Here is a 15,221-nt window from a genome sequence, read left to right on the forward strand (position 1 = left end):
GACACCGCCTAGCCACGTATTACGCTGGAAAATATTAACAACATCACTTTTATAAAAGCCCTTTTGTAAATATCTGACAGTATTCGACGGGTACTTTTATAAAAGACATTTGTGTTATAAAACAATATTTGATTAAGTTGGAGCATGGTCCTATCTTTTCCCTAAAAAGTAGCCATTACATATTTGGTGCTTCTATGAACAAATGAAATACTACTACTTCTACTTGTAGAACAAGGAGATTTACCGTACTCTGCAGACCATTGTGAACTGTGTGGCAGAGGAAGCTTTCCGTAGTACTGTGCGTTAGTTCGTCTATATGTTCTCTGCAAACACTGTGAAGTGCATCACAGTGGTCTCGTTGCATTGGTACCATTTATTAGGGCTTTATCCCATTCCATTCACGTATGGAGCGCTGGAAAAATGATTTCTTAAACGATGACGCTCTCCCGAGAGTTAAGCAAAACTGTGACCATTCGTGCTGCCCTTCTTTGTTTCCTAATAGTCCTGTTTGATATGGATTTCACACACCTGGTGGGTCGCACTAACGTTTTGTATGCAATCTTCTTTCTAGACTGTACTTTCCTAGTATCCTACGTGTGAACCGATGTCAGCCCCTTGCTATACACATAACTGATCCTATGTGATCATCTCATTTCATATCGCCACAGATTGTTACACCCCTGGCCACTTAGCAATATGAAGAGAATGAAACGCTGCATAATCCAAACAATGCGGATAAAAAACCGCAACAAGCGGTTAAAAGCATATAAGAAACTAGCTGTATCGCTCAGCGGCATTTAAGCAGGTACTGGCCCGCGAAGTTAGGAATAATTGAAATGGCTGAACGCATCTATACGTGACAAGTAACAAGAGTTTCTTTTATGGATGGGTTTATAGCCGGTGTAAAATTCTTGAAAGAAGTCTTTTTTCTGCGTAGGCTGTGATTTTATTTGAAATGAACACAATGTTTCGTCTATCGCTTAGTCTTACCATAACATTGAGACGGTCTTTAGCAGAAATAGCATATGTTAAGTGGGTATCTCCTTTACAGTTATGATGGGCTCCTTTCATTGGCACAAAGTGAAATGTTTGCTCGTCCATCCTGGATTAATTTCTGTACCTCTGTTACGTCCTCGCATTGTAGCATAATTGAAATTCTTGTGAACACTTGGATCTTCTCGCTATCCACGATATAGCACCCACACACATTTCCGTTTCTCTTTCCATTAAAAAAAAAGTGCTCGCCGCTTATATTACATGCTGGTGGACAGATGATTAACTGTTAGGCATCCATTCTCGAACACATAGGATGACGAAATATTTTTGCAATATTGTATTGACTCCATTATATACTTTGGTCAGAGAGGTTGTATAAAATCATTGACAGATATTTTCGCCTGAGTTATCTTATAGATATGGGTCTATTGTTATGTTGTATATTGTTCTGTTGTATTGGCACCGTTTCGTGTATTGTGCAAACGGGGCATATTTTGGAAAAGTTATGTAGCTGACAGTGCATGTGTGAATCTTCATGCTGTATTCCATATGATGACCGCTGCCAAGGCAATGTTCTGCAATAGCAGATTTGCTCGACTGGTGTATGCGCCTGTGACGGTTATGCTTAATGCACTGGTCCTCGACGGTCTTAATGGTCTGACCAACGTATGACATGCCACGACTGCAAGGAGTTAGGTAGGTAGCTACCTACGTTACGCAAATAAAGTCCCTCTTTTTAAGGCCCTAAACGGGCATTGATATAAGATGGGTGATCGAAAAACAAATATTACGTTTTCTCAGAATACGACAAATTCTGTTGTAAGGCCATCAACTTTCGTGCCACCTCGTTATTTTCATCGCTCATCTGATTCAGTTGGCAGCGATAACGTGCGTCTTAACAGGGTGAACCCCGTATAAATATTGGCGGTTGCCGAAGACGTCACCTGTCTCCATTCCCGTAAGTTGTTTGAACATGGTTCTGTTTTTATATGTGAACTGTCTGTTGACGCAAGCGTGGAATACATTGTGAATATAATTTCTCCACCTTCGCTTGTTGTCCTACATCAAGTCTTTTAGCTACAAAAACAATTAAAAAGTTGCTGCGGTAATGCCCTAATGTGTTGGATCCGACATACGTAGTGGCTTACATGGAACCGATTAAGTAGTTCACAGGTTTTTTTCAACCTATTATCTCGCTGTAATTAGAACTTTGTAACTGTTTAGTCTATCTGTACTACGTGCACTGCTTTTGCTGCGCACATATTCACGCGAAATGTGATGGCCAGTTTTACTTAAAAGCTCTGCCCTTCGATTAATTATGGAATCTTTATTCCACGTTTTGTACTTCGGCAGTGATAATTGCTTAACTCAAATAAACTGAATATTGAAATGGATTTATCAGTTAACACATAGTGTGTTGTGGGGCGATCACTCTGTTGTATAAATAATTCAAAAGCCAAGATAGCTTAAATACTGTTTACTGGATGACCGGTTTCAACACACTAAAGGTGCCATCATCGGATCTGAATGTAGATTAACATTTATAAACCATTTGGTTCTAACGCTACATGAGGCAGACCGGCTGATATAAAATCATTGTCGCAGAAATACAAATTAAAAAACAACCATGAGATCAGTTGTTTTTTAATTTTCATTTCTGCGACAATGATTTTATATCAGCTGGTCTGCCTCATGTTTTATGCATGTTAAGCTATATTCAGATCCGATGATGGCACCTTTAGTGTTCTGAAACCGGTCATCTAGTAAACAGTGTTTAAGCGATCTTGGCTTTTGAATTTTTATGTAATGGACTTACGTGATGATAACGCTGAGCGAACGTTAAACTTTATTTGTGAAGCGCTCAGACTCAGCGAATGCCACCTACTAGCAAAGTGATACAGATGGTCGATGGGGGCCCCAGCTTCTTGTGGTGAAGCGACCTTCTAAGTTACTGCCTTACGTAATGTGACAGAGCTAGAGAACGTGTTCATTGTCGAATATGCAGCTTCTACATGCAGAATCTCTAGGTTATTTAAAAACAGCATTTCGATGTGAGAACATCTGTTCACCTTATTGGTTCAAACGTCTCTGAGCACTATGGGACTTACGAGGGCAGTTCAATAAGTAATGCAACACATTTTTTTTTCTGAACAGGGGTTGTTTTATTCAGCATTGAAATACACCAGGTTATTCCCCAATCTTTTAGCTACACAACACTATTTTTCAACGTAATCTCCATTCAATGCTACGGCCTTACGCCACCTTGAAATGAGGGCCTGTATGCCTGCACGGTACCATTCCACTGGTCGATGTCGGAGCCAACGTCGTACTGCATCAATAACTTCATCATCCGCGTAGTGCCTCCCACGGATTGCGTCCTTCATTGGGCCAAACATATGGAAATCCGACGGTGCGAGATCGGGGCTGTAGGGTGCATGAGGAAGAACAGTCCACTGAAGTTTTGTGAGCTCCTCTCGGGTGCGAAGACTTGTGTGAGGTCTTGCGTTGTCATGAAGAAGGTGAAGTTCGTTCAGATTTTTGTGCCTACGAACACGCTGAAGTCGTTTCTTCAATTTCTGAAGAGTAGCACAATACACTTCAGAGTTGATCGTTTGACCATGGGGAAGGACATCGAACAGAATAACCCCTTCAGCGTCCCAGAAGACTGTAACCATGACTTTACCGGCTGAGGGTATGGCTTTAAACTTTTTCTTGGTAGGCGAGAGGGTGTGGCGCCACTCCATTGATTGCCGTTTTGTTTCAGGTTCGAAGTGATGAACCCATGTTTCATCGCCTGTAACAATCTTTGACAAGAAATTGTCACCCTCAGCCACATGACGAGCAAGCAATTCCGCACAGATGGTTCTCCTTTGCTCTTTATGGTGTTCGGTTAGACAACGAGGGACCCAGCGGGAACAAACCTTTGAATATCCCAACTGGTGAACAATTGTGACAGCACTACCAACAGAGATGTCAAGTTGAGCACTGAGTTGTTTGATGGTGATCCGTCGATCATCTCGAACGAGTGTGTTCGCACGCTCCGCCATTGCAGGAGTCACAGCTGTGCACGGCCGGCCCGCACGCGGGAGATCAGACAGTCTTGCTTGACCTTGCGGCGATGATGACACACGCTTTGCCCAACGACTGACCGTGCTTTTGTCCACTGCCAGATCACCGTAGACATTCTGCAAGCGCCTATGAATATCTGAGATGCCCTGGTTTTCCGCCAAAAGAAAAAATGGCTCTGAGCACTATGGGACTCAACATCTTAGGTCATAAGTCCCCTAGAACTTAGAACTACTTAAACCTAACTAACCTAAGGACACCACACACACCCATGCCCGAGGCAGGATTCGAACCTGCGACCGTAGGAGTCCCGCGGTTCCGGACTGCAGCGCCAGAACCGCTAGACCACCGCGGCCGGCTCCGCCAAAAGAAACTCGATCACTGCCCGTTGTTTGCAACGCACATCCGTTACAGACGCCATTTTAACAGCTCCGTACAGCGCTGCCACCTGTCAGAAGTCAATGAAACTATACGAGACGAAGCGGGAATGTTTGAAAATATTCCACAAGAAATTTCCGGTTTTTTCAACCAAAATTGGCCGAGAAAAAAAATTTGTTGCATTACTTATTGAACTGCCCTCGTAATATCTGAGGTCATCAGCCCCTAGAACTTAGAACTACTTAAACCTAACTAACCTAAAGACATCACACACAGCCGACCATGGTGGCCGAGCGGTTCTAGGCGCTACAGTCTGGAACCAAGCGACCGCTACGGTCGCAGGTTCGAATCCTGCCTCGGGCATGGATGTGTGTGATGTCCTTAGGTTAGTTAGGTTTAAGTAATTTTAAGTTCTAGGGGACTGATGACCTCAGAAGTTAAGTCCCATAGTGCTCAGAGCCATTTGAACCATCACACACATCCATGCCAGAGGCAGGATTCGAACCTGCGACCGTAGCGGTCGGGCGGTTCCAGACTGAAGCGCCTCGAACCCCTCGGCCACACCGGCCGACTATTCACCTTAATGTAGAAAAGAAGGGATCAGCTGGTCTACTGGGTATGCGACATAGCGTGCTATTACTAGAGAATTCATTTAGCGTATGTATTAAATATGTAATTCCAAAAACACTACATATAAACGATTTCGGACTATTTAGATAAGGTAAAAAGAAACACTTTATGTGACAAAAGGCACAGGTGCTCCGTTTCTCTGCTTGGGGTCCATGAAGATTTTAACGCTAGCGATGTTCAGACACGGTGGTCAAGCTCTAGGTAATGAATATTGTTTTAGAGAAGCTGCTGGCCACCTATGGATTCCATTCGGGGGGGGGGGGGGGGGGGGAGGGAAATGAAGCGTTTGGTGTACATGACAGTGATACATCCCAGAATAGCTGATTGCCCATTTGGCTGAAGCCGCAGCCGTTATTCGTGAGACGCCTGGTTGTTTTGAGCGTGATAAACAGTTCTCAGTGCGCAGATGTCACTTGTACATTAATGCAAACGGACGACATTTTCAGTAACATCTCTAATTAATCGTGGGGGGTGTGGCAGAGCGAATGACTGCAAAAGTTTACGTTCCACGTCTCGTGAAACATAATTCAGGCATTTCAGAATGCTTAGAGACATGAAGTCTTTCTGTGGGTCGCGACAATGTTGTCTATCTAGCTGAAGTGCAAATTCATATCCATTACAATGAATTGGTCCTTGGTCGGCGTGGAGGAATTAGAGGATTGAGAGCAAGCCCTGGTTCAGGTTTCACTATATCACTTTAGGCAAATCTCGGAATATACATTATGAAAAAGTCACTGCCGATTTTTTTCCCCATTTTGTGCGTTTCGAGCTTGAGCTCCATCTGTAATGACCTCGTCGCGCTCAGTTTCGTTGAAGTGGGGCTCTCACTTCACACTTCACTTCAGAGTAAATCAGTCCCAAACCCGAGAAGATCCATTTGCACTGCCTGACACAGAAAGAAACACACATAAGGGGAGGAGGAAAAGAAATGAAACTTGACGAGTTGAGATGGTATGTGATGTTATTTCACTGATTACAAAGTCGAGCTACATTTAGAAAGAACTTGGCTATATGAACCCACTTATCAGTATGATGTCGGAACCTTCTGGTACGGATGCATGCCCTGATTCGGTTGGGAATGGTGTCATAAAGCCGTTGTATCCTCTCCTGAGGAAAAGTGCCCTGTAGCTGTTGCAACTGGTCCTTGATATCACGGATACGGGCACTGGGACAGAGCTGACGCCCGAGGAGGAGGATATTGATGTGCCGTCGACAAAGCGGTCGTTAGAGACGGAGTTCCGGTTGCGGAAGAATGGAGAAGGAAAGCGTGCACTTTCGAAGGAACCATCCCGGCATATGCCTTAAGCGATTTAGAAAAATCACGGAAAACATAGATCAGCCGGACGCGGATTTGGATCGTCGTCCTCTCGAATGCTAGTCCAGTGTTGTAGCCACTGCTCTACCCCGTTCGGTTTGATGCTCTAGCTGGTCTCACGGACAGATATGTGAATCTTGATGGCCACGGGAGTATCTCAACATCACACAGACAATTCATAGGTACACGTGCCATGTTACAGGAGCATTGTCCCGTCGAAAAATGATAGTACCATACTGTTATGTGCGAAGTATTACATGAGGATGCAGGATGTCTGTGACGTACCACTATGCCATCAGGGTTCCTCCGATCACTACCAGCCATGAGCTGAAGTCACACGCAATGGCTCCCCACACTATGACGTCAGAAGTAACATCGGAGAATCTCTTTGAAACATTGCAAGAATGAGACCTCTCACCCGGTCTCCACCATACTCACCGTTGATGAACATACGAGATAGTGCATAACCGTGATTCATCACTGAACACAACGCGACACCATTCATCAGCAGTAGATGCTTCCCAGTCAAGGCACCACTCCAACAACAGCCGTTTGTGTTGTGATATTAACGGTATCCTACGCATGGGAGGTAATTCACTCGTCCGGCTGCAGTTAGTGTCTGAACAATGATTCAGTATGATACAGAATGTTGCAAGTAGCCCATTACTTGTTCTGGGACGGCAGGCGCACGTGGGAGGGGGTTGCTGTGTGCTTGGTGCACAGCACAACAATCCTGTTTTGTGGTGGGCCAGTGCGGTCGTCCGGAATCTGGTCAACGAATACGCATGGCGTTAAGTTTCCATGCAGTCCAACATCGGGCCACTGTCACATGCGAATGCCCTAGAAATGTGCGCGTGGCACGATTCGAGCAGATGGTAAATTAACACCCACAATGACGCCCGTTTCAAATCCTGCCAGGTGTTGATAACGCTGTCTCAGAAGAGCATGCAGCATCTCCTTGTCTTACGCAGTAATAATTCACCATATGGTACTGTTCACCCCTCTGTATACCTTACCAGGCCTGGTAACACCGCTGAACACGAACAACACTAGTGTACCCTCGTGCCTGTTCTGTCACAGAGAATTGCAACTGTAATCATTTATATCCCCGTCGATGGTGTGTGCGTGTACGAAGTTACATTGACGTCCGACCATGTATGGGGTAATTCACGTTTTGTGTGAGGCGGTATATAAATTACATTTATTGAGTATGGTCATTTTAGAAGCGGCGTACGTCTGTGTTTGTCCGACATGAAATATGGCTGATCCAAACAGTTTTAAAGGGCCACAGTTTTAACATAAAGCTCCAATTACGATTGGACTTTGCACATTTGTGCATAAGGCAATAACAACCTGGGATGGAACCCCGATCCTATACCTGACACTGGCTCGTTGAGACTCTACACAACTGAATTTTATTACAGTTACGAAGCTATTAAAGTGCTCTGTACTGAAAATTATCGACCAGTAAATAGCCTTTTACTTTATATAGTCTAAGGATTGCTAACGTAAACTTCTTTAATAGTCTTAACCGACGCTTTGGTATCCGGCGATGTCTAATAAGATAATGCATATGCATCTTTTGCAGTTAACAAAATGCTGTTTCACTGAGCACGTTTACACAGTACATTGGTATGTAATTCAACTTGTTTTATTAATTGAGATTTCTCCTGTTGATCTTTATATTCCTCCTTCGCCTGTTTCAGTTGCTGTTCTTCTCGCCTTGCTAGAGTCTGGAGTTATTCCCAGTGCGAAGACAGGGTATTACTGTGGTGACCCAAAAATTTCGTTCAAGTTCAGGGGCGACACCATAGGCATTACCACACTACTTCTGGGAACATTCTTCTTGCCTCTCATCTTTGTAAGTAGCCTCACTGACGTATTAACGCAATTTTTTGTTTATTACTTTTCTTAATGGCCCGTAGGAGTTGCATTATGGACAATGGTTGGACTGCAGGTGGTACAACCGCAATGCACAGAATAAATCAGAAATTGCATCATCTATGTATTGCTTACAGTGTAGAATACTTAAAATTGCTCCGAGATACAGGAAACTTATTTAGAAGACTGGCGAGAAAGAATACGCAGAGCTGACAAGTAGTTTGCGCTAAATGATAAGCCTTCCGACGGCCAAACTCGAATCAAACCGGAAGAGAATGTCGAACAGAATTTTAAGATACAATTAGTTTATGGCAAGCATGTGTTTGACAGTTACTATCTTCTGTTACTATTATACATACAGAATTCAGAAGCACTGTGGTGTGAAATAAAAGTAGGAGTCACAGAAGAATGGGGAATGGAAGAAACAAAATAAACGAAGTAATGAGAGGGGGAATAACTGAAGAATACCTGGGTTACAGAACAATGAAAAAGTATTGAAACTTCCAGAACTGATACCCAGACCATAGATATTGTGGAATGGGGGGCTAAATTATAAGAGCAGCGGGAGGGTCCTGTTGCAATGACAGTGGAGGGTTACGAGTCGTAAAATAAATGTCAACAAGCCATTTTAAAATAAACTATTTTATTCCTGCGATAATGCATGGTCCGGACACAGGTTATGACACGTGGAGCAGACAATAAAATGGATTCGAAGGAAGTAAAAGTAGAACAACGGCGGGGAAACTTCAATGAACATAAGTCAAAAGGACACTGCAAGTAAATGTTCATTGGAAAGCTCAAGGAAAAAAATTAGAAAATGGTAACTGGCAAGACGTAGCTGAAGCCAAATGCTGGGAAAAAAGAGGGTAATACGAAAGTAGTTTTTCAACGGTGGAGAATCAAGAAGCGCAGATAAATCAGTGATCCAGAACGTTATTTGTAATCCGATGGACAAGAGAAAATTAAGAGGTGGACGAATATAAATTCTGAACATCTCAAAGATTGCAGCAATTATAAGTGGTGTTGTAGTTTAAGTACTATTCTAAATTAACAGGTGGGAATCTGAGTATGGAACGTTAGACTAAAAGTTACAAGGTACATAATGAGGGTGAGCTGTTTTGAAGCTTCCTGGTGATGATGAAACGAGTCTCGAACCTGGCCATGGTTGTGAGTAATAATAGTTTTATACAGGGTAGTTAACTTTAGCTAATTGAGCCATTGTAAACGGAAAACTATTTACCATATGGGTAAATAGGAATGATATTTAGACTGGGCGCTGCAGGATATGCATTGTTGTTAGTGTTAGTGTCGTGACTTGCCGTTAGATGCCGGTACTGGTACGGCGACATGGGATTGAAACACATTATAACTGCCGACAGTCGATATGGGTGTGGAACAGGTGAGTAGGGCTTTACTCGTCAAGCTGTTTTATAAAAAACAAGAGCACTAGTGGTGCTGCCCTTCGCGAATATTGACTCGTTAAATGAATACGGAGAGGTTCTCTTTCCGTACCGAGGTTGAAGAACATGATTCAGAAGTTCGAATTAATGGCGATTTGAAAATTGCTCCTGGGAGAGACCGACTGCAAATTGCGGCACAATTTGTTGATATCACTCTTGCTACGTGAAACTTATTTATGCTTTAAGCTAGTAATTTTAATTGTCATCTTCGTGTCGCAGAAATATGTAAAATTTATTAAAACAACGAAATTTGTGAGTCTTACGCAGAGCAACAGAACCAAATGAAAATTTTACGATGTGGAATCCAGAATAACCTGTACATCAAACAATTCGGCTGCGAGAAAGCAATCCATTTTCAATGAAATTTACGTATGGCATCTGACTACTAAACAAAATGACTCTGATTAAAATGTTGAAACTGAATATTGCTAATCTTTATCCTTAGTCCTGCAAACAATCACTGTATATGAACTGTTATTGGAAATGAACATAAAAATTAATGCATCTAACTTCCTGATAGAATTGCTTGAAAATTCACAAGATAGCACTTCACTAAAGTCAGAACTGAACGGATCTGATGTATTATTTTCACAAACACAATGTCAGAGTACAATCACTGGGCATTACAGTGGACATCAACTTTGACGATAATTTAACTTATTGGCCTACGTGTGCGCACGGAACGCTCGTCTGCTCTGCTACTTTTCGCTGTTACGAATAACATGTGACTGCTAAAAATCAAATTTCATTTGTCGCACTTGCGCTGTGCAATGCAAGAAGGCATCTTATCAATTTGCATAAAATGCTTCTCAGTATACAACTCACGATGTGCAATGCGAGTGTGCAAACAATCTTGAAAGGAAATTGAAAATAGGGAACTGATTTTAACAATTGATAAATGAGAAGAAAGATTCCAAGTTTAACTATGCTTAATTAACCCAAGACAACAATACACCTTTTCATAAAGTTAGCAAAAATATTTCTTAATAAGTCCTGTGTACAGTTACTTGATTAAAGTATAAGACAGGACGATATGCTGCACTGTAAAATTTCTGCAGCCAACTTCAACCATATGTAATGTTGTAAATGGACTACCTTAAAGGCTGGTTTTTATCATTCTTCCACTAACATAATCTCATTTTCTCAATAATTTTCCTCAAAACATATTATCTGATTTACTCTGACGAACATCTGTGGTCTCAAACACAGTCTTACAACTAATTTTGAAACGTCCCCTTAGAAAAATTATACATGACTGTGCTTAAACTGACACACAATATTTTAGCGCAACGCAATCTGACTTTCAAAAATCCCTACAAAAGAATGGCCCTGACTAACATTAACCTATACCTTTCACAAATCACTTACCTCACCAAAAATCTTCGTTACTCGAACTACTGCAATACAGCGAGCGCCAATACTGCCAGCTAAATAAAAGATTCAAACTACTGAAGGCACTAACTACTGATTGGCATAGTTAGCGAATGAAAGATTTTGGTAGAGAACAAACAATGTATTTACGTCAATAGTGTTCAAAAGTCATAATGTATATAGCAGTTCATGACATCCAGTCTTACAAATATAAAAACTCCGCCGTCTCTCTCCCCACATCCACCACTGCTGGCGGCTCACCTCCAACTTAGTGATGGGGAGCTCGTGAATGAGTCGTTCAAATGAACGCTTCACTCCTGTGAAGTGTGAACTAACCACTCAATTTCAATGAACTGGTACTTCAAACTCTTCACAGATGGCACACCCCACACTTTTTTCTAGTTCACTCACTCTCTTCCCCTCTCCCTCTCCCACGTCACTCATCCTCCCTTCACTTCAGTCCTCCCTGTGCTGCCTGTCGACGAATCGCGCGGTGTTTGTGGGGAACGATAGGTTTAGGAGGGGCGGGGGATGTGAGGGGCGAGAGAAGACAGCGTCAGCTGCTACCTGCAGTGCTGACATCATTACCCGTGACTATTTGTGCAGTTAAACTTCGCGTGTACGGGTAGCCTAACCGTTGGCAGCGCTTGAAGACAAATGAATATTAAAGATGGAAACGAAGAGGCTATCTGTGTGAGCACGCACAGCCAACATGAAAATAAAAGGTTTGTTAATAACACTGAAAGAGGGATTTTACCTGAAATCGTACCAATGACTACAGGTGACAGTTTACGTTTTGAATCTAGTGGGTTATTATTGTCAACAAAAATAAAATCTACAGGAAAACTTCTGAATAATTACTTAACGTAGGTATATAGACTTTGTGACTGTGTTAAACATACTCATTCTATTTTGGATTAAATTTTAAAAGGAACATAAAACTGGACTGCATTTCGTTGGTAGCCCTATTTTTCAGTCCATGAATACAACAAATAATGTTTCATTTGGCAGATAAAGACTTTTTTGGGCGCTTCACGAGAAAATGTCGAGCAAGATTAAATGTAGTACCTTCTTTATACGTGACAGCCTTCTCTGTTTATCTTTCCTTTGTGCCCTTCGACCATGCTCTATTTAAGATAACTCAGACGCTGTAAGAGCGTAAAACGTTGCGTGCACGTTACTCCATAGTTCCGCCATCTGTTGGTAAAATTGTGAAGTATTACGAAGCTTTATTATACGAGCGAGACGAAGCGAGCGTAGCAGCGGCTGAGCGGCGAACTGGGCAACTTCGCTAGGCTTCCGTACTTCACGAATGAACTACTTCATTTGAACGCTTCACGGCAAAGAGTGAAATGAATGAAGTAGTTCACGGGAATGAACGAGTTCGACCCACCTCTACTCCAACTGCGCAACGCTATGCGCTGTTCACATCCATCTGCCCAACACTACAATGGCAGACAACAATGCAAACTAGCCACTGACTGCACACAGCACAGCCAGTGATTTTTCATACAGAGCGCTACGTGGCGTTACCAATAAGAAAACCTATACAGTCTACTTACAATTTGATTATATCGATATTAGAGAGATTGAGTACATTTATCAAATTCACAACTTCATTCACATTTATGCCCAAAACATCCTGAAAATCGTCGTGGTAAATAGGACAGCCCCCTTTCACATGGCTGAGAATGCTGGACGCAATCTGCGATCTTGGAGCAGGGTACGAGTCGTGCCACGATAGCTAAACATTCCGTAGTCCACCGTCGGAAAAGTGCTGCGAACAGTTGTGAAATGCAGTTCCAGGATGTCGTGAGTACACTGAGCAACGTTTGAGCCTGGAACGTAAGCATGGTACACAATTAACAAATGTTACTCTCATGCGGAAATAAATGTGGTTCTTCCAGTGGGCTATTCGTTCTCTCTCCTCCGTATGTCCTTACACATGTTTTCGCAAAGTTTGTGTCCTACGATCACTCGTTGTCATGGGACGCCTCTGAAGTAGCGAAAGTTCCCAGAATGAGATTTTCATTCTGCAGCGGAGTGTGCGCTGATATGAAACTTCCTGGCAGATTAAAACTGTGTGTCGGACCGAGACTCGAATTCGGGACCTTTGCCTTCCGCGGGCAACTGCTCTACCATCTGAGCTACCCAAGCACGACTCACGCCCCGTCCTCACAGCTTTACTTCTGCCAGTATCTCGTCTCCTATCTTCCAAACTTTACAGAAGCTCTCCTGCGGACCTTGCTGAACTAGCTCTCCTGAAAGAAAGGATATCGCGGAGACATGGCTTAGCTACAGCCTGGGGGATGTGCTAGTTCTTTCAGGGCTGCTAGTTCTGCAAGGTTCGCAGGAGAGCTTCTGTAAAGTTTGGAAGGTAGGAGACGAGGTACTGGCAGAAGTAAAGCTGTGAGGACGGAGCGTGAGTCGTGCTTGGGTAGCTCAGATGGTAGAGCACTTGCCCTCGATAGGCAAAGGTCCCGAGTTAGTCTCTGTCCGGCACAGAGTTTTAATCTGCCAGGAAGGTTCATAGCGAAAGTTTAATTACTTGTATAACCCACATGTTGAGTGCATGTATTGAAATTGAGGTATGTAGTCTAGTTGCCTGTCAACATGTATGGGCAGAGGATAGAATCAATGTGTTCGTACTCTGTAGGAAAATTTTTGTTATATGAAGGAACATTCATTATTAACTTCAGCACGTAGCTTGAAGAAACGATTTCACCTGATTACTCAGAGCTGACGCATCCTAATAATCACCTCAGAGCAATAGCCATTATTAAATCGTACACGAAATACCGAGAATTTCAAATTATGTGGGATTTTGATTAATAATTAGCAATAGGGATTACAACTCGAAATTCGTTTTATGTAGTCAACGAAAACACAAACATTGTTTTGCACTGGCTCTTTTTAATAAACGACCATAGAATAAATCAAGTAAAAAAAAATCTCGACGTTGTAGAAGCTTCCTATCACTTATGTGTGCTGTTGGCTGCTTTACACACAGTCAACGACAGAGTATTAATGGTGCTAGTCCACAATTAGTGAAACTTGAGGGTTTTGAAACATGCAGCTACTATTCGGTAGTCCATGTCATTTAGCTTTACAGTCAAAATCAGTACACTTTCGTAAGCAAACTGCATGGTCTCGCTACCACCCACCAGCCACGACACCGCACTTTCAGCACGTCTACAGTGGCTCGCCGCTGACGTCGAGCTGGAGATAAAACACCGACACCGGGCCGGTGCAAGACACATCGCATCATGCTGTGCTTAACTACCGCGTGGTTATCATTAATGTGCGGCTACTCACAGAGGTGCAGTGTAGACTGTAATTATAAGATGCAGCCAAACTTGGTAAATCTGCAGATGCGTCAAAGCGGAATCGATTTACGCTGGAAAACATTAGTTCGCCGCGCGGTTTGAGGCGCTATGTCACGGATTGCGTGGCCCCTCCCGCCTGAGGTTAGAGTCCTCCCTCGGGCATGTGTGTGTGTGTGTGTGTGTGTCGTTCTTAGCCTCAGTTAGTTTAAGTAGTGTGCAAGTCTAGGGACCGATGACATCAGCAATTTCGTCCCTTAGGAATTCACACACACACACACACACACACACACACACACACACACACACACACGCGGTGCAAATATGGCGCTATACACTGTTCGTATGACATCCACGCTGTCATTTGACAAGCAAAAACGTGAATGAGCAGTATGGTTATCAAGAAGAAAGACGGTGCGCTATTGGTGAAACTGTTTTATATGAACAGGAACAATTAAAGTGCAGCATTGTTTGAGTATCGCCGACTGAGAGGTCTGAAGAGAGGGACGATCGTTAAATGGTTTGAAGATGGTGATGATGAAATTCGATATCATGGGAGCTCGGTGTGGCACCTGGAAGAGGAAGGTGTCCTATCCCAGTTGAAGTTACTGACGAGGTTGCCGTTGCTGTAACTGACCATTCAGCATGCGCCCCAGCTAATGCTTTTATGTCTTGAGAATTGTCCATCCCATCGTCAACAGCACAAAGTTTTTCGGTCTATATTACAAGATCCAGACGGTGCAGCAACTGAGACCTTATGATCCGTAGCCAAGTTCTGAATTTCCGCTTTGGTTTCTGGCA

At 43.0% G+C, this 15,221-nt stretch overlaps 1 protein-coding gene across 2 annotated transcripts in view; it reads left to right on the forward strand.

The window, feature by feature from the left end:
• LOC126175697 (phospholipid phosphatase 1-like) overlaps positions 1-15,221 on the forward strand; it is an 820,416-nt gene that overhangs the window by 785,026 nt on the left and 20,169 nt on the right. For both annotated transcript variants that reach the window (XM_049922633.1, XM_049922634.1), the window contains one exon: positions 8,092-8,246. In XM_049922633.1, coding sequence (XP_049778590.1) covers positions 8,092-8,246 — 155 coding nt within the window. The remainder of the gene's footprint in view (positions 1-8,091; positions 8,247-15,221) is intronic.

Source organism: Schistocerca cancellata, chromosome 3 (assembly GCF_023864275.1).
Source record: "Schistocerca cancellata isolate TAMUIC-IGC-003103 chromosome 3, iqSchCanc2.1, whole genome shotgun sequence".
Classification (NCBI taxonomy): domain Eukaryota; kingdom Metazoa; phylum Arthropoda; class Insecta; order Orthoptera; family Acrididae; genus Schistocerca; species Schistocerca cancellata.